The 25,110-nt window shown below is 41.7% G+C and overlaps 2 protein-coding genes across 2 annotated transcripts in view; both read left to right on the top strand.

Annotated features, from left to right (window-relative positions):
- Positions 1 to 5,395, top strand: part of LOC108922265 (forkhead box protein N3-like) — a 52,753-nt gene extending 47,358 nt beyond the window's left edge. The window contains exons 4-6 of the mRNA XM_029251238.1: positions 2,918 to 3,057; positions 4,786 to 5,105; positions 5,244 to 5,395. Of these exons, the coding sequence (XP_029107071.1) occupies positions 2,918 to 3,057; positions 4,786 to 5,105; positions 5,244 to 5,395 (612 nt within the window). The remainder of the gene's footprint in view (positions 1 to 2,917; positions 3,058 to 4,785; positions 5,106 to 5,243) is intronic.
- Positions 5,396 to 6,083: 688 nt separating this feature from the next.
- Positions 6,084 to 24,133, top strand: LOC108922284 (forkhead box protein N3-like). The gene is made up of 4 exons (XM_018732327.2): positions 6,084 to 6,144; positions 13,121 to 13,213; positions 21,601 to 21,709; positions 22,957 to 24,133. The coding sequence occupies exons 3-4, from the start codon at positions 21,633 to 21,635 to the stop codon at positions 23,423 to 23,425; spliced, it is 546 nt and encodes a 181-aa protein (XP_018587843.2). The 5' UTR covers positions 6,084 to 6,144; positions 13,121 to 13,213; positions 21,601 to 21,632; the 3' UTR covers positions 23,426 to 24,133.
- The last annotated feature ends 977 nt before the right edge of the window (positions 24,134 to 25,110 follow it).

The raw sequence follows: 25,110 nt of genomic DNA, 5'->3' as shown, positions 1-25,110 counted from the left end.
AAAATATAATTGTAACTATATTGCAGTTATTGTTGGAATTAAGTTCATCCATCTAACCAGCTTCCATCCCGCTTGTTCTAGTAGGGTCGCGGTGGCAGCAGGGAGAGCAGAGAAGTTACAAAGTTATATTGTAATATTGTAATTTGAAATGTTCTTGGACAAAATAAATACCTAATTTCACATAATTCAGAGCAGGCACATCCTTGGCCTTAAGAACACCTTCACTTCTTCTTTGAATGCTGTCATGTAAGTCTTGAACTGTGTGTAGTGGGATATTTCAGCATTCTTCCAATTATCTGAGGGATGGAAGAGGTGGAAATCAATTTTGCCCTCTGCACTTCAGAAGTTCTCGTAAAGGTTCAGTGATATGACTGGAGAGGCCATGGAAGGCGTTTGACTTCATTGTGGTATTCTTGGGACATTATCATTGTGGAATATGGGGACATTATTAGGGAAGTGTTGGCGCCATAGGGTGCACTTGGTCCTGTAAAATGACTGCATATTTCTTGACCAGGCAGAGCAATCATTAGTATTAATGACTCCCACAAGATGGCTGCCCATACTATTATGGATCCCCTTCCATGTCTAACAATTGAAAACAGAAATAGTGGGCTGATGGAATATTTTGGTTTTCTCCATGGATAAACCCATTGATATGTAGGAAATACACTGGAAAGGTCTCCAGTTCATCTCAAAGCAGTCACACACAATATCATTTGCTCATACATGCTGCATGCGCATTCTATTCCAATTTAAAGTTACCAGTTCAATTTCAGCTCATCTCTTTGTGCAGCGGAAGAAAACCAGACAACCTGGACGAAAACCATGCGAACACACAAACTCCATATCGACAAAGCTACATTTGGGTTTTACATTTACATTTACTCATTAAGCAAACGCTTTTCTCCAAAGTGATGTACATCTCAGAAAAAAATACAATTATTTCATTACATTAGGAGAAAGAGAGATATAGCTGCAGACATGTGATTCTTAAGTAAACCTAGTTTGTTTCCACTTTATGCACCAATGTTCATTGCATGAGTAGGTGCATAAAACTCAGGATAGATGAATCCTGATCACCTTCCTACATTTTTTTTAAAGGTACACAAACATCAACATACAATAAAGAAGTAACAGCTGTGTAAAGACTTTTCTGGGCATGATCATAAAGTTACGGTGCATGAACATTTATAGCATACATGAGTTCTATGTCCAGATGTACAATACATTCAAATCCATCTTGTCATGCTTCCAAGGAGGCGACGGACCCAAGTGCAGGCGCAATGTTTATTATGCAAAGATATTTGATAAGTGGCAGGTGAAACAGGGAAGTCAGAGAACAAGCAGGGCTCACCGACGAGCAATCGTCAGAAAAGGAGGAATAATTCACAGCCGTAATACACAGAACAAAGCCAATGGTCGGAACACCAGGAAACTGTACAGAGAAGGGCACAGGAACTGGGACTGGGAACACAGGAGAGATCGCAGGACAGCACGGGCAGTGAGGATGTGGGCGTGACACATCTCATTCTGTTTGTAGTTGAATGTTTTCACTGTGGGATTCCCTTGGGTGCTACATTTTCCTTCCCCATTCCTTAGACATTTTTCAGATGGATTGTTGACTCTTAATGTGTCAGTGTGTAAGTGAAAGAGTATAATTCATCACCCTGTCTGAGACTGGGAGCCCTGCCCAGGGTATACCCAGCTTTACGTACCATGCTTCTAAAATTGCATTGCACAAGCTGTTATCGATGAGTGATAGGGTGAGTAATACCTAGGAGAATATTGGTTTTTTTTTTATTATTATTATTTTGGATTTGATTGTTAATGATGTTTTTTCAATGAATTCAAATAGCATATTCTTAAGTTGTTATAACTGTTTCTAATTCAGAACATTAAAACATTCAACAAACACAGGAAAAGATGTTTTATCCCATGAGCAAATACTATATAAATGCAGAGGCTTCTACAGTCCACAGTTCAATTATTACAAACACTATTCTACAAGGAGTTCACACTTGTAATACCTATATAGATTCCTTCATGAATGATAGAAACAATATGAGGAAAATTAATAATCATGGTGTCCCACTATCATTGGTCATGTTCACTCTGAACCAAGACTTGTCATTCAATGTGTTTGTTTTCTTATCTGTGGATTTATGCTGAAATCTCCAATTCATTAGCTCCAACTCTTTCTCAGGAATTCTGATGTATGCAGTGTAGAGCACAACCTGCAAGGTGCAGGTGTCTGTATGCACTGTACAGTAATGTGACACTAACACATTAAGAACCTATAACTTAACAGCGATATATTTTGCATTGTTTGAAAAAATTAAAAGCAGTTTTTGCTGATGTGGTGCATTATTTCTTTAAGACACTGAGTACAATTTTATTTTTTGAAAACCAGAAATTACTGTTTTGCTATTGTCAAGAGAGAGCATAATAGATGTACTTCTTGCAAGAGATACTTTTTATGAACAATCTTCATTTGACTAGAATTTAAAATTTAACTTGCAGCTAGTGAAAATTACAAATATCATATGGAAATACTGAAGAACTCTGCTATTTTGTAACATCTGATATGAGATAAGCAAAAAAATGGCTTGTGCAGTAGCAGAGACTGGATCTCACACAAAGAAGGCACACTCTATGATCATAAAGCAGTTGATGAAAGTCACTGGAAACAGGAAAACAGTGATTTAAATAGTGCATGTTGCCTTATAAGGTTACAAAATGTTACAGGCCAGTAGAACAAGAACATAATCTTTCCCTGAACACTTACGACAATTATGTGTTTTTTACCCACCTTGCCATGTCACTTACTAAAAAAGGATTTATGATCTGGGGAAACCACAAGCTGCATATGGTGGTGTTTCATAGGCTGGTCCCTAATACCTTCCTCATTCCCTGGCAGCAGAACATAGGAAAGGGCTCCCTGTGGTGCATCGACCCAGAGTACAGGCAAAATCTCATCCAGGCGCTGAAGAAGACCCCCTTTCATGCCTATTCTCAAGTGCTCACCATGCCTTCCACTTCTCCTGAGGCATTTCAAAGGTGAGCAAGGTGAAACCCCTTTTTGTCCATGGCTTGGCTCACTAGGTTTGTGTTAAAAGCCCACTGTCATGACTGCACAAAGAACAGACGAAGCACAAAAAACATCAGGCAATAAAACTTAAAATAATTGAATATTTCAGGAAAATGGTCCACTGTATATCTACTACTTATCCTGAGCAGGGGGGCAGTGAACTTATGCCAGAAGCATAGGCTGCAAGGATGAGGATATATGCTCTGAAGTGGATGCTATTCAGTCACAGGGCAACCACACATGCACCCATTCACACACTACAGACAACTTAGAGTAACCAATTCACCTGAACTGCATGTCTTTAGAGTGGCTTCACTAGAAAACCAACAAAAGGATCTTGTAATGACATCTGTTTGGCATTGCTAAAATATTTATGAAAACAATAATAAATACCTTTTGCCTTGAAAGAGAGAGGACATATTATGGTATTCATTCAGTTAATTTGTTTTATTCTTTATTAATTGAGCAAAATGTCTAAATTTCTCCACTGCATCTTTTCAGCAAAAAAGATCATAGCTTCACATTATACCACAATAAAATATGGAACATTTCAAATACTTATTTGGAAGTATTGCAAATGACTACTTCTATAGACTGTACAACTGTAGTAAGATTACTATGGCACTAAATAAGTCAGCCTCAGAGAGAATTTGGTAAGCGATATCTGCTGAAGCATGGGTTTCCCATGAAACTCCTACAGCGTATGATGCCCGTAATCTTTTGGGGGGGGGGAAAAATTCTTTTATTGCCAAAATTAAACCTACTGGTGCCATTTTGACATACAAGGCAGAACAATAGTGCAGATGGGCTGTATTAGAGGCCAGATTTTCCTTGCTGCACATTTGACCTCATAAGCTGATTAGCATGAGTGTTGCCATAGCAACTAGAATGCCTCCATGGCAACACATGAGCTAAGACAGGTGCAGATGCATCACAGCACCATTTGTTGCCTGGCAAAAGAACAGACCGTTAGTGCTATCCCTGGAAAAGTATAGTTCTCCATGGCAACAGTGGATGGCTTGGAGCCTGATTTAGAAAGGGTTTGTACACCTTCAGAAAAATTAGCAGATAAGTACAAATGACAACAGCTATTGTCATTTTTGAAGAATAATTTTAAACTGGGATCACACACACACACACACACACACACACACACACACACACACACACACACACACACACACACACACACACACACACACACACACACACACACACACACACACACACACACACACACACACACACACACACACACACACACACACACACACACACACACACACACCTCTCAAGTGGGGTAGGGGTGAACCAGAGCCCAACCTGGCAACACAGGGCACAAGGCTGGAGGGGACATGCCCAGGACAGGATGCCAGTCCGCCACAAGACACTCCAAGTGGTACTCAAACCCTAGGCCCGCAAGGGAGCAGGACCCAGCCAAACCCGCTGCGCCACCAAGAGGGGCTGGTTGCGACCAGCAGACCCCTTTCAGTGAGGTCTTTCAGGGGGACTGAAGTTCCTAGGATAACATTTCCTCTGGGAGGGCAGTTACTCAGAGAGAAGTATTGGGTTCTGGGGAACATATGGAGAGGTCCATTAGGACAGTCATGTGATTCTTTGCCAACTAAGCCCCTTCGGCTAGGGGCCTAGTCCAAAGTCACTAGTTTGAGGATCCTGTGTCTGCCAACTATCTCCAGCAGCAGCAAACAGGGTACAGGAGTTGTGCTGTTTCCAGGCAAAGTTGAAGGTCTTCTGGAAGCCATTGCTGCACAGAAACTTCAGTTTCCTCCTGTGGCCTTCAGGGCCAAGACCCACCCATTCCATGACAGTGACCTTAAGGGTCATGTAGTGGTTGGTGGTGACAGGTCTCACCAGTTATGGCAGAGGTCAGCCAGGAAGCCAGTGGTAGGTCAGAGCAGTGCACTCAAAGACATCCAGGAAGGTCTTACAGCTGTTGTACAGGGACATCTTGGAGAACAGCATCAAGGGGCCTGTGGCAGTCCTTACCTGACACTTGGTGAGTATGACAAGTCTCATCCTCTAAGGCCAATGTTTCTTGAATGATACAACAGCTCTCATCCTGAAACACTTGTTGCTGCTGCTGGATGATAGTAAGTTGACTGAGGAGATGGGTAAGGCAAGTTCTCGTTGTCAGAGACGGGTGAAGAGTTGGTTGATCAGCAGTCAGAGTGGGACCAAAGACTGACTGAAGAAGCAAATAGTCTGAAGCCAGGGAATGAAGACCAGGGATGCCTAGGCCATGCATGCAAAGGGAATAGTTGTATCAAAGAGATTCTGCAAGTGTGAAAGGGCTGAGGAGAGTCTTTTAAAGCCGAATGCTCTGATTGTTGTCAGGTGCTTTATCGGCGTCAGGTGCTGTTGGTTGCAGTACGGGTGTGGACGTGACAATTTAATTTGTATTGATTTGATTAATTGACAATATCATTTTATTTGCACAACAGATTTAATTTATTAAACAGTTGAGTTAAACTGTGCATTTTAGCTTAATTTGAACCAAACTAACTTCAATACTCTCTTTCTGAGGCTCACATAAGACAGTAGGTATTATAGCAGTTGAGAATAATGATTTATAGCCTAAAGGTAATTTTGTTCTGGTCCTAGGGGAGTCTCTGCTGTTACATATGTGAGAAATGTATTTAGCAAAATAAGGATCAGTGAATATTAAGATATATAAATGTTTATTTTGGGATTAAAGTGTCAGTAACAAACATAAATAATTTAGTAGAAGTACAGAGATTATGGGTGGGATTGTTAACCTACAGGTTGGCTTCTTGCAGTCCCATGCAAATTCCTGCTGTTGTACCATAGGTTAAAGTACTTGACTTAACTTTATAGCACTTGAATGGTAAATAAATAAATAAGTATATTTTTTATGTTATGTAAGCACCTGTAATTGATTTCTGAGATGATTGATCATCTCTCTCTCTCTCTCTCTCTCTCTCTCTCGCTCTCTCTTTTTTTTTTTTACAGCATAAGTAGCCCTCTCTGGTCAGGAAATACCTTCTTCCAGAAAAACGGAGGACTCCTTCTGCAAGGTAATGTGTTTCTCAGTGTCTGAGGTGTGCATGAACTCTTCACTTACCTAAGCCCCTCATATTCAAAGGTACTTTCTCTGACATTCGATAAATTCTCTAATGAATCCAAAGAACAGGCTGTGTTTTGATTTGGTTTAGTTTCTGTGGGATGTGTGATTGAATTTTACGCTCTTACTTTTCTTCTTATGGTTCCAGCACATTTTTAGAAGATGGCAACTTACTTTCTTTTTTCAACCATCTCTTACTGTAACGAAGGGGTGAAGTGGTGCAGTTTGACCGGGTCTTGCTCTCCGGTGGGTCTGGGGTTTGAGTCCTGCGTGGGGTGCCTTGTGACAGACTGGTGTCCCGTCCTGGGTGTATACCCTCCCCCCTCCAGCCTTGCGCCCTGTGTTGCTAGGTTAGGCTCCAGCTTGCTGTGACCCCCGCTTGGGACAAGCGGTTTTAGACTGTGTGTGTGTGTCTTACTGTAACCTTTTTGAACTTTTAATTCTTGTCCCCCTGAGTTACCCCTGTCAATGGGCATTTGGATGAGGCCAAGCAACAACTTAGAACTTCAGCTTCACGGACAAATCTCAGTCAGCCTTTTTTTGTATCTAGTATTGCTATATCTGAGAATTTTGGAGAAACTACTACAAAGCAGATAAATAGACGTACAGTACATGTATGTTATTTAGCTTTTTATTACAAAGTAAGCAGATGTTAACAAACACGTTCATGTAACAAACACAGTGGTTCATCATTGTCATTTCAACAATTTACAACAGTACACAGTGAAATGAAACAACATGGTGAAACAAAGTGAAACATAGTTGGTCTTTAAGGTCTTTTAAAGCACATTTTCCTCACGCCATCCTCCATTACACTGCGATTCATTCTTTTTTCACTCCACTGTTTCATTTTCTTGTGCCACCTTATGAATAGGAGGGTGACAGCACTATTTTGCATAAACCAGAATAATACAGTGAAATGGCTGTAGCATCTTTCTGTAGAAGCTATGTAAGAAGAATGTTTCCTTTAGCATTCTCAGACAGTCCTACAATTTTCAGAATGTTACAACAGTTTTTCTATTGCCATTTGTCCAGTTTAACTTGGAACAACTAAGCTTTCTGCTCCAGTGCAGCTACCAAATTAGCTTTTGATTCCACTGTCTCCTCCAGTTCAGAGATCTTGTGTTAAGCCTGGAGAAAGTTAGTTTTAACATTGTTCATGAGACCAGTTAGATGGGTGAGCTTTGTTTTCAAAACCACCATAGAAGTGGAGAGTTTCTATAATTTGCCACTGACAGCATCCAGCTGAGTTCCAGCATCATGTAGCTTAATTTCCATGCTGTTCAGTCAGTTGTGCATCTTGTTCATAATTCTCAGATGGTTGAGTTGACCAAATGATACCACTCTTCCATTCTACCAAATCTAGCCTTGAAGGTGAACTCGTACGACTGGTGGTGGAAAAGCCACAATCTCTGCTTCTTTGGCAAAAACTGTCAATGTGTCCATAGTAACCTTCTTAACGTGTTTTGTTTCAACTGGTCTCTGCTTTAATTCTTATCCCTTTCTAAGAGCACAGTGAGGGGAGAATCAGATAATCTTTCTTGTCAGAAGGCCAAAATCTATCAATTGTGGCAACTTGAAATCACCATAGAGGGTTAAAGGTTTATAAATTGTGGGTTTCTGGAGTGGAGACAAATTTTATGTGGCCATCTTAAAAAACTCAGTTTTGTTAAGTTTAATGAGTTTTTGGGGGTGGTGCGGTGGTGCGGTGGGTTGGACCACAGTCCTGCTCTCCGGTGGGTCTGGGGTTCAAGTCCTGCTTGGGGTGCCTTGCGACGGACTGGCGTCCTGTTCTGGGTGTGTCCCCTCCCCCTCTGGCCTTACGCCCTGTGTTGCCGGGTAGGCTCTGGTTCCCCCGTGACCCCGTATGGGGCAAGCGGTTCTGAAAATGTGTGTGTGTGTGTGTGTGTGTGTGTGAGTTTTTGGAGAAGAGCCCAAAACTGATAGGTAGAAAGGGAGAGCATTTTAATTGTTTTTTTTTTTTTTTCCCACCCAGATCTCCGCTTTACTAAATTTTGTATTTAGGAAAGAATGGTCTTCTTCTGAGACACGAGGCAGTGATAATCTTTGTAAATATGATTGTATTTCTTCCATTGTACCTTGCCACTCCGGGGAGTAAAGGGAAATAAAATATTCTTTAAAAGTCTTATTTCTTGTGTTCTTCAAGTGTTATGAACACCAGGAGGAATCCCTTTCTTATGGCCAATTGGTGCAGTGGGATTTGGAATCTTTAAGAACCACCACTACCACCCAGGGAGGGCTGTTGGGGTAACATGATCAACATCTTTGAAATCTCATAGTTAGAGGAGAAGGACAGAGGCCTCTGCCTCGGTAGTGATTACCAAGGGTCTGAGTGCAATAACAGCAAAATAGCTGCATTCACTGCCTTTAGAGTAGCTTAAGAGCAGATCACTGGAGCTGTCATTTTCACTAAACAAGACCTCAGCAGTGCATACAAATTGATAACGATCTGTGAAGGGAATAGTGAACAATAGCTTTCAGTAATCCCTGGGGTATCATGAGAACCTTGCTTTGAATTTTAGGTCAACAACTGCCTTGTCTGTATTCCTAGAATTTGATGGAATATGATTATCCTCGTTGAACTGGAGTATGCCCCGTCTTATGACAACCATGTGCAACATGCCAGAAAAATTCTTCAGTCTATATACTAGGTCATTAGGTGTATATAAAAGGTTATTCGCAAAGGGTGTACAATATGAATTGTATCAGGCTGTGGTATCATTTTTGGATTTATACTCCTTCCACAGGAAGCTGAGATGGATCCAAGTAAAGTAGATACTTTAGTGTCCTGACCGTAACCACAGACTGACAGAAATGCAGTTTTTTATAAAATATAGTAACTTTTTTGCATTAGGTTCATTTAGGTGTTCGGTTTGTTAGCAGCCACGGTTGATTCTGGAAGCACCGCAAAAACAGCTGTGGATCACTGATCAATAACAATTCCGAGCTTGGTATCTGAAAACATTTCATTATCAATTGAGGTAACATCAGTGTGAAAAAGGGGAAAAGTGGGAAGACTGTATTAATCAAAGATAACCCATGTGGACATGTGATTGACGCTTTGCCATTGAACCATTTTATTTTCTGGATGTTTTCATCTCCTCTGTCCTGACTAAGACCCTACTGTACAAGCTCCTAACCCATCATTTGCTCATAAATATCATCCAAGTCCATGGGCCAGATGATGGGATCCAGTCTGGAGAACTTTGTTTGAAGCAGCATACAATGTACAACATACTCTGACATAAATCACTCTTTGGGGTGAGTGCAAACACATGCTGGTTTATTTTATAAGTGCGTGGTGCTCAGGAAAAGGATTGGTATCACTCTTGTGCTCTGGGTGGGGAATGACTGTGGACAGGTTGTGGTACAGGTCGTCTCTTTCTTTCTGCCTGTCTTTCACTCTCTCACTCTTGCTCTCAGCTTGTGGGTTGTTGGTCTCCCTCCTCACTATCAAAGAGATGAGTTGAATAGGTTAAGTGATTATGAACAGGTGTGAACCACTAATGTAATAGCCAGACACACATCTTCAGAGCCGCTTGTCCCATATGGGGTCACGGGGAACCGGAGCCTACCCGGCAACACAGGGCGTAAGGCCGGAGAGGGAGGGGACACACCCAGGACGGGACGCCAGTCCGTCGCAAGGTACCCCAAGTGGGACTCAAACCCCAGACCCACCGGACAGCAGGACTGTGGTCCAACCCACTGCGCCACCGCACCCCCTTAATAGCCAGACATTCCTTTTCAATTATACCATATCACCATTCTCTAGGAGATAATTTCCTGCTGATATAGAGAAGTGGCCATCACACCCCTGCCACCTCCTGGGAGACAGCAGTCCCCGGGTCGTGGTCCAACGTGCCAGCACAGGCCCCCCAGACAGTGTTTCCTTAATCACAGGCCCACTCATGAGGCTCACTCACCACAGAGACTGTAGGACTATCTGAAGGTGGACCAGGTGCTGTGGACAGTCCAGGCTAGGAATAATGATCATGTCAACTTCAACACTTCATGGGCCTTGCATTGATCTTGGTGAACGCGTTCACCTTCCAGTAATGCATACAAAAGCCAACAGAGCCGTCTGCCTTTGGTACCAAAAACACCTGGCTACTCTGTTCCCTGTGAGATTCCTCGATGATCCCCAGTTGCAGCATTTTGTCAGTCTTTTCCCAGAAGAGAACAAAAAGGCAATGTGCCAACTACAAGCCACTTCACCTGTCACTGGTTGTATTCAGTGCTGTATAAGGTGAGTATAGCTCGGAATAGGGGAAAATACACTATTGAACTCCTTCTGGATATGATGCAAGTCCCAACGCAGATCCTCAGAAATTCGGGAAGCTAGTGACATAGAGGCTGTTCGAGAGGTAGGGACCTCTGGCCTCAACTTGTCTCTTACGGGATCTGGTGTACCCAGCAAGATGTCCTCCACATTGCACCACTGTTTAAGTAGTTTGAGGTGATCACTTTGCCGGACGCTGCCCGTATTGGAGCAAACTACCTTGTAATAAACATCCCCCACTCACCGTGTGACCATAAGCGGCCCTTGCCACAGGTTAGACTGTGATGTGAGGGGGAGCACCAGGACCTTTTCACTAACTTTAAAATGTTGCAGCTGGACATCCCTGTTGCAAAAGCAGGCTTGTGGTTCCTGGGTCTGGAGCAAGTGTTCCTGTGACAGATGCCCCAGTGTATGTAACCCCACTCAAAGGTCTAGGATATATTGGACTTCATTGTTACTGGGGCTTGGGCCCACCTCCCAGCTTTCCTGAATAGTGTCTAACACGCTCCAAGATGTCAGCCGTCTAATAATCCAGAAAGGGAAAATCTTATGGAGGTCTGGGGCATCTCCCGCACAGGAAAAAACAAAGGGTCCAACATTAAATCCCAGTGATGAGGGCCCTTTGCCATGAACTTACAAACCATGTTTTTCAGGGTCTTACTAAAGCATTCTACCAGGCCACCCATTTGCAGATGGAAACACTGCTACAAACAGATTTAACGCGGTGAACACCATACAGTTCGGTCAGTGTATGGGACATGAATGTTGTCCTCTGCTCTGTAAGGATTTCCTTAGGGACCTCCACCCTGGTGAACACCTGAAAATGCATCAGCCACAGTGCACATTGAAGTATTGTGCGCTAGAACTGCCTTGGGATACACACACACACACATTTTCAGAACCGCTTGTCCCATATGGGGTCACGGGGAACCGGAGCCTACCCGGTAACACAGGGCGCAAGGCCGGAGGGGGAAGGGGACACACCCAGGACGGGACGCCAGTCCGTCGCAAGGTACCCCAAGCAGGACTCGAACCCCAGACCTACCGGACAGCAGGACTGTGGTCCAACCCACTGCGCCACCGCACCCCCGTGCCTTGGGATACTAGATTCCATAATTAAGAATCACCAACACAAACCAATGACCCTGTGTACTATGCTCTAGTGGTTGAATGAGGTCCATGCCTACCTTATCGAAGAGCACCTCAATTAGCAGCAGCTGACATAATGGCATATGGGACTACCAGTGGGATTACCTGTTGAAACTCATGACAGGTGGTCATCATCAGTGGACATCTCCCTAGATACCAGGCAAAAAAAAAACGAGCCAGGAAACGTCAGAGTTTTATCCAACCTAAGGTGACTGGCCATTGAATTAGAATGGGCTATGTGAAGCAACATTTCAAAGCGGCCCTGTGGAGCTAATAATTGCAGTACCTCCTCCACTTACCATTAAGTACGCAAAAATATGGGTAGGATAGCTGCTGTGCAGAATTAATAAACATGCATTTCAGCAACCTGCTCACGAGCATGTGCAAGTGTATTGTCTCCAACCTGTTGGATGGGAAACTCCCGGACCGCCTCATAGCAAGGCGTCCCACCTAAAATGCTTGATGGACCCTCCTCCAGATCCTCATCATTGGTCATGGCAATGGGGAGACAGCAAACAAACCTGCTACATAAGCAGGGCCTTACCACTCTATCTTCAGAGATACAATTGTAAACCCCGCAATCAGTGCTCAGAATCATGGGGAATGGGGGACAGGGAATAACCACTACCCCCACAGTATGCTTTAGCCCCTTATACAGAAGGTATTCTGACCAGTCGGATACTGATGAACCTCTCTATGGACACATTGTACCTTCGCCAAGTCATACAAATACAATGACCCGGCAGAACAAGCCTTTGTCAAATGACCATCTGCTGACAACCAGAGACTATGTCCAATGGACCCAACATCCATTACAGGAGACTCATGACACAGATGGTCACGTTCCCTGCACTGACAGCATTCTGGTCGCTGCCTCCTGGTCACCTGTGGGAGCTGTTGCAGAGGGACCAAGAGCACAGGTGGAGAGAACACAGTACCCTTGGTGGCCGCCAGGTAGTATTTGGCCAGCCGGATTGCCTCCACAATGGATTCCAGGCAGTAACAATGCAACCACTCAACAGTAGCAGGTAGCACCATTGCCATGAGCTGCTTCAGCACCACCTCCTCCACGATCTTAGCCAGTTCCTGCCAATCGGGTTGTAACCACCGCTGGGTGGAGTTGAGGATGTATGTGTGCCTCAAGAAAGTGCCCAAACCTCTCCATAATGACCTCACTGAGGGTGCCATAGTCCACTGTGGCCATTTTGGGGACCTGGCACACCATCATCAAGGTTTCCCCCATCAGTAGCAGTACAAGCCAAAGGGTCTTCTCCTTCAAAGCCCACCTACAAGGTTGTGCGGTTTGTTGAGAAACCTGCAGGAAGGTTTCCTTGTCGTCCTCGGGAGCCATCTTCAGGAGGTAGACTGGGGAAGGTTAGGCTACACGACAACCAGGGCTTCCACTAAGGCTCTCCACTTCGTGTGCTGGGCCACCAACAGCATGTTTATATTTCTGCTGCTGGTTGTGCATTTCCTGCAGGTTCCAGGCCCTACATTGCCATCCATGGTGATTGGTGTGAGAGATCCCAGGTTTCGGCTCCACTGTGGTACGAATCACCCTGGAGACTTGGGGGTGAGTGCAAACACGTACTGGTTTGTTTTACAAGTGCTCAGTGTTCTGAGAAAGTGTCAATGATGAGATGTTCAATGTTGTTCTCAGGGCAGGGGATGATTATCCACAATCATCCACGGGCTGGGATGCAGGTGATCTTGTTCTTTCACTCTCTCTCTTCCTCTCAGGTTCTGGGCTGACAGTCTCCCCCCTCACTGTCAGGGAGATGGGTTAAACTATGTGATAAGGAACAGGTGTGCGTAGGCCCTCCTCCTCAAATCCCCTCCCTCATGCAAAGTGGGCGTGCCACACATACATACATGTACAGATACAACATATACTGTATGTACTGTACATACATAGACGCGTAAAGTTCTGGCAGCCCACAATAAGGCAGGACATTAGGACTCTGCCTTAGCCTAGAGTACTTGTGCTGTAGGGTGCCAAGACAATTACCAGCTGTACTGTTAGAACCTCTTCTAATACTAGTAGATTCTGGTCACATATTTCATGTATTTCATTATAAACCTGCCCAAATCCAAGAAAGACACCTCAATTCTGGTAGCCATTGGTCTGTTTTCTAGGGTATTCCATGTTATTTCTCTTAAAGGACTTCCTGTTGCAGTGTAAACTACAGAAAAAAAAAATTCTGCTCTGTCTTCTGAATTTATCCCAGTAGACATTGTTTTCTACCACTACTTTCATTACAGGTGTGGAAGACTTGTTGGTAATGTGAGATTAGGTGGTACTTTAAAGACTGCTATAGTCAAAACTAAACTAGCTAGAGTCACTTTTTCCAATGAATGGAATATTCTCAGTACTAATCTGTACACTCACACAAATATGTAGGCCCCTTCAAAATCGAAGAAAGCATATTCTGCTATCTGCTATTGCTGCCTCATTGTTGGATTTGTCCTATGCTGCATGTACCCCTACTCAAACGTAAGGGCACTTCTGTTATACATTTGAGACTTCACATTGAGACTAATAGCTTCTCCATGCACTTAGTCAGGTCCTCCATGGAGTCCAAGGGCTGTGGAAGTAAATCTTATTACCTTGTTGTTTAAGAAGGATAAGGTCCTGATGAGCAGTCTTTAAAAGTTTCACACGCACCCTACCCTGACTTCTGACTTCTATAGGGGCCATTCAGACTGCCTTCCCCCACACACCAGAAGTTATTCTGGCTCCCATCGGGGGTTCATGGCTGGAGCTGCTCATAAATGGGGATCGGGAGACTGGTACTATAAATCCCCGGAGGTGTGGTCTGCAAAAACAACAAATGGAGCAGTAACTTTGAACCTCAATTAAGTCTATCATCAGTTTCATGTTTCTCACAAAGGTTAAAAAAAGCCAACTGTTCATTTTCAATATGTTCAGTACATGCAGTATGTGCTCTTACATTACATTACTTCATTTAGCTGATGCTTTTCAACATAGCAACTTACAATGATAAGCTACAGTGGTGCTTGAAAGTTTGTGAACCATTTAGAATTTTCTTTATTTCTGCATAAATATGACCTAAAACATGGTGAGATTTTCAAATAAGTCTGATCATGAAAATCTGATCACGTTTACATCATCTTTATGCAGAAATAGAGAAAATACTAAAGGGTTCAAAAACTTTCAAGCACCACTGTACTTAGAATTATTTATCCATCTATACAGCTGGGTAATTTTACTGGATAAATTTTAGGGGAAGTATTTTGCTCAAGTGTATAACCTCCAGAGGTGAGACTCAAACCTGCACACACATTTTTCACCACTATCTGTTGCTATGCACTTCAGTTGTTTCCATTCCAGGTTATACTACTGAGTCATTGATTTTTCAACATTTCTGAAAATTTCTCACCTGTGCTTGTTTCATGCATACCGTGGACAGAAACTTTACTTCATCAGCTTTAATTCACACACACACACATTTTCAGAACCGCTTGTCCCATACGGGGTCACGGGGAACCGGAGCCTACCCGGCAACACAGGGCGTAAGGCCAGAGGGGGAGGGGACATACCCAGGACGGGACGCCAGTCCGTCACAAGGCACCCCAAGCGGGACTCGAACCCCAGACCCACCGGAGAGCAGGACTGCGGTCCAACCCACTGCGCCGCCGCACCCCCTAGCTTTAATTCAGTTATTTTAAAATTAATATTGATTGTGTAAATTAATAACAGCATCTGTGAAGTGTCAGACATATCTGCTGACTTGTCAAGCGTAAATGAAAAGCACTTACATTTTTTGGTCTTCTCTTTCAACTGAGACAGAAAATTGTTTCCTATGTCCTCAACACTATAAGCAACCTTACATTTATTCATTTGGCTGATGCTTTTTTCCAAAGCAATTTATAAAGTTTATCTACCTACAATTATTTACCCATTATACAGGTGGGTAATTTTACTGGCACAATTTAGAATAAGTGCTCAAGGGTACTACAGCTAAAAGTTGGATGCAAACCTGTAACTTGTGGTTGTATAGGTAGGAGCTCTAATCACTTTGCTACCATCAGTTTTGCTTTCTAGAAGGCTAATAGTCTAAAAATAAACCTACTTTTCTTGGGCATGTTCCTTTGGCTGCTTCTGTCATCCATAATTATATTACCTTGGCATAGCTAAATGGCTTTCCTCACTTGGTGAGCAGGTGGACCACTCAGAAACTAGTTTTTGTTGCAGCTTCATTCTCAGCTTTCTTCCTCTGAAATACGAACTGTCGTTTGTATCCTGATGAAGTATTCATCTCTATTGTTGTGATGTTACTTTTCAAGGTTTCAAATTTATCTGAGTAACTTTTTTTTGAACAGGGAATAATTGGATGAGTGTTCAGTTCTACAAAAGTTGTATTTTACTAACACCAAGATAGCCTTGTTGTATGTTATTTTCAACATTTATAATGTGATTCAGTGATGAAATAGTCAACATTCAGCAGTTTTTTTTGTTTGTTTGTTTTTAAAAATACAACATTCAAAGTCAATTCAGTTTATTTGTATAGACACAGTGACACAGAGCCTTAACTTCTTGACAGAAATCATGGAAAAAATAAACAGAATTAAAACACTAAATTCGTTATCTCACATTTCCAGCTTCACTTTTCTGAAGTATTCATCTCAGCATGGAAAACAAACTTAAGTACTGTATAAAAACATAAATTTTATTGGTACAATTTTCCGTAATGTAGCATCACCCCCCCGCATGGAAACAGGCTCAGGAGTCAGAGTAAAAGGAACCAAGTCTTTATTAACAGTGTACATGCCTTTGCAGCAGTCTTAACAAAGATGTACCAGACAGTACCAAATCATGCCGAACAGTGGGGAGTTCTCATAGGTCACGCCCAGCCCCCTACCTAGAAGTACCCAGAATTTACCCCGTGACAAAATACATGTGAACAATAAAACAACCAATCATAACAGAACACCAAACTATGTACAGACATGAACCTGCCCAAATCCAAGGTCAGACATGAACTCTTATAACTATTTACATGGAGCTATTTCAGCTCCCCTCAGTGCTTTTACAGTGTATTTACTATGATTGGTACGTTCTAGAAATATTAAAGAAGAATGGCATTTTTTGGAAACAAGCGCTTATCTGGACAAATAATTTCTTACATTACTTTATTTAGCAGACACTTTTCACCAAAGCAACTTCCAATGAACACTATGAGAGCTATTAGCCCACACCTTATTCGTCAATGGTGACTTACATTTACATTTATTCATTTAGCAGACGCTTTTCTCCAGAGCGACATACATCTCATACAAAATACAATATGTGCATTACATTAGGAGAAAAAGAGACATAGATGCAGGCACATGATTCTTAAGTACAGTCAGTTTGTTTCTTTCCACCCTATGCACCAATGTTCATCACATGAGTAGCTGCATAAAACTTTATCGGATTATTGACGATTCCTGATCACCTTCTGTCACACGGAACTGAGGATGCTGGGATAGCTGGACCCAAGTGCAGGAACGTTCGTCTGGAATCAAGGGGTCAGGCGAGTTCTCGTTGTCGGGGACAGGTGAAGGGTTGGTCAGTTGGTGGTCAGAGTGAGAGCGAGGATCAAAGGACGTGGTCAGGGGACGAAGCGAAGGGTCGAAAACCGGAGAATGGAAGCAGGAAACAAGGGATAAAGAAGAGCAGGACATAGCACAGGAGAACAGTTGTCTCAAATGAGATTCCGCGAGTGTACGGGAGCTGAGGATGGTCTTTTAAAGGTAAGTGGTCAGTCAAGTGCTTAAACGGTGTCAGGTGCTGTCGATTGTGGTGCGGGCATGGACATGACACCTTTCTAGTCTTTTTTTTTTAAAGATACATATAAACATTTAAGTTACATTACAGGAGTAGCTGTGTAAAGATTTATCCAAGGATGATCAAGCAGTCAAGAGTATAAAGCTACTCTTATATGCATCATAAGAGTCAAGAGTCTTGGATCTTATGGTGCATGAACATTTACACCTTACATGAACTTGAGATTTTGAGCGAAGTGAGTATGGAAGAGGTGAGTTTTAAGACTCTTTTTAAATGTGGACAGAGATTCAGCAATTCTGAGTGAGAGGGGAGGTGCTGTGCTTTACCTTCCATGCATGGGAACATCAAGCAGGCAGATGTAGAACAGCATAGCAGTCTGGTTGGGGTGTAGCAGATGATCAAGTCTTGTAGTTTGCTGGGAGCCTTTTTATTGATCAGTCTATAGGCCATAACTAGGGTCTTAAAATTTATCCAAGCATCTATTGTAAGCCAACGCAGAGAAACGAGTAGAGGAGATTCATGGGAACGCTTTGGCAAGTCAGACACAGTTCAGGCAACAGCATTCTGTATCAGCTGTAGAGGTTTGATGGCAGTACCAGGAAGGATAGACAGGAGAGAGTTGCAGTAGTCCAGACGGGATGTCACCATGACCTGGACAAGTAGTTGTGAGATATGAACGGATCCTGCAGATGTTATGCAGGATATATCTACAGGTCTGGGATGTGGCTTCCATGTGCTGAGAGAAAGATTAACTCAAGTCTATCATCACTCCCAGACTCTTAGCCGAGGAAGTAGGCAAAATGAGTAAGTTTCCCAGTTTGATCAAAGGATCATGATGGGAACACAGGCCAGCTGAGAGGTGTAGGATCTCTGTTTTGGAGAGGTTGAGTTGTAGGTGGTGATCGGACATCCATGCAGAGATGTCCAACAGGCAGGCAGTGATGTTTCTTGGAAATGTCTGATGGTCCAGGTGGAAAGAAGAGGAAGAGCTGAGTATCATCAGCGTAGCAGTGGTATTTGAGTCCATGGGAGGCGATGACAGGGCTGAGGGTGGAGGTGTAGACTGAGAAGAGCAGACGACCCAGTACTGAGCCCTGCAGGACACCAGCTGAGAGAGGCAGTAGAGAAGAACAGGAGCCCTGCCAAACCATTTGATTGAATCTGTCACATAGGTAGGATTCAAACAATCTTAGTGCTGTAACTTTGATCCCAACTTACACTGCTATAAACATTTCTTAAAGCCATTGTATATGCATGAAAGGATGTTCATTTGGATCTGCAGTTTTGTATTGGTCCAAAAATGTATGCAAGGTGGCACGGTGGCACAGTGAGTAGCACTGCTGTCTCACAGTGCTTGGGTGGTGTGAGAGAATGTGGGTTTGATCTCTGCTCAGTGTGTGGAGTTTCCATGGTCTCCCTGTGTCTGCGTGGGTTTCCTTCCACAGTCCAAAGACACGCTGTTCAGGTTCCCTCATAGTGTGTGAATGACACAAAGAGAGTGTGTATGGATGAGTGACTCATTGTAAGTAGTGTATCTAGCAGTGTAAGTCACCTTGGTGAATAAGGTGTGTGGGCTAGTAACATAACATAGTATCTGTTGTAAGTCGCTTTGGAGAAAAGTGTATGCTAAGTGAATAAATGTAAATGAATAGATGCAAGGTGCTATCTATATGTATAAATACAGGTCATCTGTTGCATGGTTTTCATTACATGTGGACTAATGACAGAACTGCTAACAGACCGAGTCTGTTCTGAGCCAGGCTTCCTCATTATAAAGCCAGGTTTTTATAGCTGTACTGTTTAAATGCCCTTAAAGGCCTCCTCTTTACGAAATGTAACAGGCTGTTAGATGCATGCTGGAAGCTGAAAGTATCAGTGACATCCCCCATCTTCTGATATACTACATGTCCTCAAAATCACCCTTTGGACTTCTGAGACAGGGAGGACAACAGAAAATACGACAGAAGGAAAAACCCTTGCAGATCAAGTGGCTTGGTCATGCTATGTGTACAAATCACACCTCACACAGATCCAGGTGCCACACTTTGTCAAATGAGCAAAACATCCTGAGACTGAGGAGATCTGTATTTTATTAGAGACCCTTTCAAGACCCTTGTGAAAACCACATCCTGTGCATATCAAAGTTTTGTAATAATAAAATACTTTATCCATGTATAGAAAAAAATGACAGCAATATTTATCTAGCTCACACCACAGACTGACATTCAGCAACACTCAGTACAGACATTGGAGCAGAAACTGCCGAAACACTGGAAGAAATCATACTCAGCATTTATGTAACCTATTTTGGCTATAGATGAAGCTACCTTTATTAAATTCAATTTCTCTTTATTTTTACAGAGTTCTTCTCACACAGTGACACAGAACGCTGAACAAAGGATCAGAGCTTATTATAATTATTAAATTATATCTGGTCTGTATTGGATGCATTGTAACCTGCATATTTAAGCAATTGAAGATACAAATATAAATTGTCCGAATAAAAATCCAAAAGATGCCATGTACCAAATGCAAGTCTTTTCCATATTTGTTTAAACTTAAGCAGCACACTAGCACTACACTAGTATTGTTAAGTATTGTAAGTCATCTCAGATAAATAGTAAATGGTGTGCGCTTTGAAGAACATCTTCTGCTAAATTAATGTGTACTTACTATAGATAATTTCTGTAGTAGCTGTTGACAGTTGACAACACACACACATTTTCTGAACCGCTTGTCCCATTCGGGGTCGCAGGGAGCCAGAGCCCAACCCAGCAACACAGGGCGTAAGGCTGGAGGGAGAGGAGACACACCCAGGATGGGACACCAGTCCGTCACAAGGCACCCCAAGCAGGACTCGAACCCCAGACCCATTGGCAAAACATTCACTATTTAATCTTCTAGATAAGGGCTTCAATGAAAAAAATTTGGTGTTTACGTCTTTAATTTCATAGCCATACAGTTTAATTTAAAGAGACTACTTCTTCTAAGTAAAAGCAAAAATCAGAACAACTCAGTACTGACCAGATCCATTTATAATGGTTCAAAGGTCAGTCTCCCAGTGCTTCACTAACTTGGCTCCACTAGTAATGTATTTCATTTGTATTCTACATGCATTCCATATATATTTTTTGCACCTAAAGCTCATTTTGACTACTGTCTTTTCAAATGCCACTTTACATAAAAAATGGTGTTTTATTTAAGATGATGGCAATCCTGATTCATTTCAACAAGCATGTCTGTTGTTGCTTCATAGATACAACTGCATACAAATTTTTTCGTTGGGAAAAGTTCTGAAGTTCACTTTATGGAGTAGGATGTCTGAAAAATTTTCTCGTGGGCACTGCAGAAACTCAGAATTCTCTTGATGCTAAAGCTTTTCAGTGAAACGAAAACACCTCCTGTTTCTTTTACACGTGTTGCATTTGGATGTAAAACTGACACAGACACCTGTTGCTGTAATGTCCGGGCATGAACGTAAAGTCCAAAATACAGTGTAGAGGTGAACTGATGAACATGGGACAAAGAGACAGAGAGGGTCCTCTCACAAAGGAGAAAAATGAAACATGGATCCGTGAGTAGAACTTGAATCCAGAGCTGTGACAAAATATTGGACTGGAACTTGGACAGGAGCACAAAAAGCAGGCGTAGACAGGACAAGAACTCGGGACCGTAAAATAAACATTTATGGAACAAAATCTGAGGAAACAAGTGAGTAAATAAGGTTCGCAAGGAAATCACAGTACAATGCTGATTAAGAATCCACGATCTAGCCTCAGTTCTTTGCTCCTTTTATATGTAACCGATACGCTATTGTGAATAAGTGTATAGGTCTGGACTAGTGGAACTGAGTGGTGCCTCCTCTAGTCACTAGGGCCATTATCCCTATGGGTCATGACAATATGTGTAAGTTTTTGCTTGTTTGCTTGTTTGCTGGCATACTCGTATACCCTTGAGGATTTTTTAAAAAATATTTCAAATATCTGTGTTGGTCCAGCAGTGAAGGAATTCTCTCTTTTTGTGTATCTGTGTGTTGTGTTTTTGGTATTTGTGCCCCCTTTTAAGTCTATGTATGTCTTTTAAAGGCTTTGTGGGGGGTAAACGTATGTGATTGTTTGTCAGACATAAGTTCCTAACTTCCTGTTAGTAACCTTCTCTTCTCTATCCAGTTCCTCAGGGAGTCATCTGTAATGGAGCCCAGATGGTGAGTCAAGGGCTGTTCCCCGATATTAGACCCCTTGTCATAAAGACTATAGGAAGCAGAACAACCACAGACAGGTGAGAAAACCTCTCTAATACTCTCTACTCTAAAACAGTTCCTCTCAGACCACATACATGGGCCTCAGGAAGTTGCTGACTGAAATCCAGTCTGACACTGTACAAGGAGACTGCCTGACAGTGAGAGAAGAATCGTTCAGAAATGTTTTAAACAGCCTGTCTGCAGAAATATACTATTCAGTGTATAATCTCAGACCACAGGCTCCCTGTGAGGGAGACCATGCTGCATGGGGAAATATGTGAGGTGTGCACCTCATTATATAGGTGTGTCCAAAGTCTGGCAAGTTGCAAGGGACAGGGATGTCTGAGCTTCTCTGCTTTCTCTATTGCCACCGCAACTCTAGAAGGACAAGCGGGCAAGAAAATGGATGAATGGATGGTTCATAACCTGAGGTGATAGGATACCATTATTTCTTAAAATTGGAAAAAAAGGTTCCCAGACAATAAATATTTAAACTAATTTTAAAATAAATTGAACAAAATATATTTCATTTATCCAGATTTTAACTTTGTTTTGAATAAGTAATATATGATATTTATTCAAAACAATAATGTCTTGATACCCCAAAATACATAGGCTTGAAAATTATTATTTTTTGATGAATGAATGATTTTTCTTGTATAATTCTTTAAGAAAGTTGATTTTATGCTATAGCTACAATAAATGTAAATAGCTAAATAAATGAATAAACAATTTAAAAGTTAGGTGCTACAGCAGTACCTCTGCTGGTGCGTAATAATACCTGCACTGTGGGTTTGGTTGTGTGCTTAAATCAATGTCAGTCCGTGCAGAGATTCTTTGTTAATAAGAGGTTCCACCAGATATTCAAGTTTTCTTCCATTGTCAAAAACATATTTCAGTTGAACTGGTGATTTGCAATTGGTGAGCTGGTGATTTTTGCTTACCTCTCCTAGAACCAATAGCCTACTCTTATTATTAGCTGATATTCAAAACAAATTTTAACATCTGCTATATTTATACAGTACTGAAAAATTCAGAGGGTACTGCAGCAGTAGGAAGGAGTGGACCTTTAAACTGTCAACCTAGTCAATGTCCTTAACCACTACTTTATGCAACCTGTTGGCCTCAGATAAGGCCATGACTTCCATCATCATACTAAATGCCACCAATTTGTATTTTTACAGTCAATAAATATTTTTACACCATCTCAAATGTAGTAGAGGGCACTCTATTTAGAATTTACACTTATAAATTTCTTTCTTGCTCTCCCTCTGTATGATCTCAGGTCAGTCCTGGACAATTACCACATGACTGGTGACAGCAACATCTCAGTCAACAATAAACATAAGCAGGACCAGAATTACAGCAATGCTAAGTCTTCTCTCCTCCACAGTGGCCCCTCAACTAGTCCCTCTCCAGGAGATGAAAGTTCTAATCCATGTGACAGCACCAGTAGTAACATTGAGGATGATGGTGGGGACTGGCCAAGAAAAGTGGTGACTGAATTGCTGCCAGATGCGACCCATTTGGCCCAGCACAAGAAGCAACTCCATTGGACAAAAGCCAAGCCACGGGGAGACACCCTCCCCCTCAAAAAAAGGCGTACAGAGAAGCCCCCTGAAAGTGATGATGAGGAAATGAAAGAGGCCGCAGGTTCCCTCCTGCATTTGGCAGGGGTGTGGGCCTGTTTGAACAATATCACCAACCGGACGGCAAAAGGTCAGAAGGAACAAAAGGAATCATTAAAAAACTAAGACTTGGGGGGTGGAACTTTATTCCAATATACAGTTTTTTTAGGACATCAGGTAAATTTAAAGAATTTGTGGCAATACCAACAGTCATTTTGTTATCCTGTCTTACAGAGATTATTCTTGAGCATTCTTTTATTTTTCTTATTTAAAGGAAATTGAAGCCATAACAAAACATTTTATTATTCTTTATTATATTATTGTTCCGCTAACATTAAGCCTGGGTTGTTCTGTAAGATGAAGTCAAAAAAATGGCTACCAGGGTGCAGGGAGAACAGGAAATCATATCTTCATCAAGCAAACTCCAAATATCTTGGTCTTTATGTGCAGAAATCTGGCTGTAGGCTGTGAGTAGAGAAAGTGAATTGGCAAAGTCAGGGACAGAGAGCCTTGAAGGTATGCTGGAAAGTGAAGTGGCTCAATACACAATAACCAGCAATGGTTATTTTTGATGTCACAGCTTCCTTTGATGTGTTGCCATGATTATTGGGATTCTGACTACTAATGATGGCTGATCACAGAACTGGATACTAGGGTCATAAAAATGTCAGTTCTTCCATGAAAGAACTGACTTATATGCTTAAAACCGGAAGCTATCATTTAGTGTTCTGAAATAATACAGCTACGTTTAAAGCCATAAGTTATTTCTGAGAAGTGAACAAAAGAGCAGAAGTGAGCAAAAAAGATGGCCTGTGCTATTTATAAGCAATTCAGTTAATGCAGTCATTATAACCAAGTAAAATAAAATATCTATGTGTTGTTAGAAATTTAAATTCAAAATCTGACAAACATGGGGAAAATCTGTTTTTACAATGTCAGTGAAATAAGGTAATTATATATACACAAATTACAGTTTTTTTTTTCTTTTTTTCTTACCACAGTCGTATTTCAGTAAGCAATTTCAGTCAGGGTAACTCTGCACAGAGGTTGTCAATAGATGGCATTGCTAGCTAATGTGGTCAGGAAAAATTTACATAAAATGTAGTAGAGGTGCATGGGTTCTATAAAGAAAAAATAACTGTTTTTCTTCCAAGTTCATGAAAGGTAAACAATGTATTTAGTGCGAAGCATGAATTATTTTCATTATGAAAATTTCATATGACAACAAGTCTTGGAAAATCAAGCTTTCTCTGTAATTTTTATGCCTTAAGCCTATATTTGTTTTCATTTTGTTTTGTATTAATTTAATTAAAGCAAAAGAAATTAAATTTGGTTTGAAGCAAGATTGAAATGCAAAAATGCATTATATGAGCATTTGCAGGGACTGAAAAGGACTGTTGGGAAAATTAGTCTGTGATATGAAGATACCTTGGTTCAGGTAGGGCCAGATTGGTCTGTCATACTGCCAATCTCCACTCAGATCCACAGTCTTAATATATTTAGGATCATCAATGAGAAGTCAGTGACCATGCATCCAAACGTGACACACTTAAGCACAAATAATATTAATAATAGTGATACCTCCCTTGTACTCATGTGTTTGCCAGTCACTTCAACATTTATACATCACCTTATGAACACCATACAGTTTTCTATGTGATATAGTTTTGGTGACTTTTATGTTTTGAACTCATTCAGTTCAAATTGCCAGTATTAATACATGATGAAGGTTCTACACAATTAACTATACAAATTCTTATTAGCCCATAAGAATGCACAAGAAAGATATAGCCTTTTGTCATTCAGTTTGT

This window comes from Scleropages formosus, chromosome 1 (genome assembly GCF_900964775.1).
Source record: "Scleropages formosus chromosome 1, fSclFor1.1, whole genome shotgun sequence".
Classification (NCBI taxonomy): domain Eukaryota; kingdom Metazoa; phylum Chordata; class Actinopteri; order Osteoglossiformes; family Osteoglossidae; genus Scleropages; species Scleropages formosus.
Note: the sequence above shows the minus strand (reverse complement) of the source record. Positions and strands in the feature narration are given on the sequence as shown.

Excerpts from the sequence above, each read along its gene's own strand:
- LOC108922284 (XM_018732327.2), top strand. The coding sequence starts at position 21,633 with ATGGTGAGTCAAGGGCTGTTCCCCGATATTAGACCCCTTGTCATAAAG. Across the intron at positions 21,710-22,956 it reads AGCAGAACAACCACAGACAG|GTCAGTCCTGGACAATTACC; the intron begins GTGAGAAAACCT and ends GTATGATCTCAG.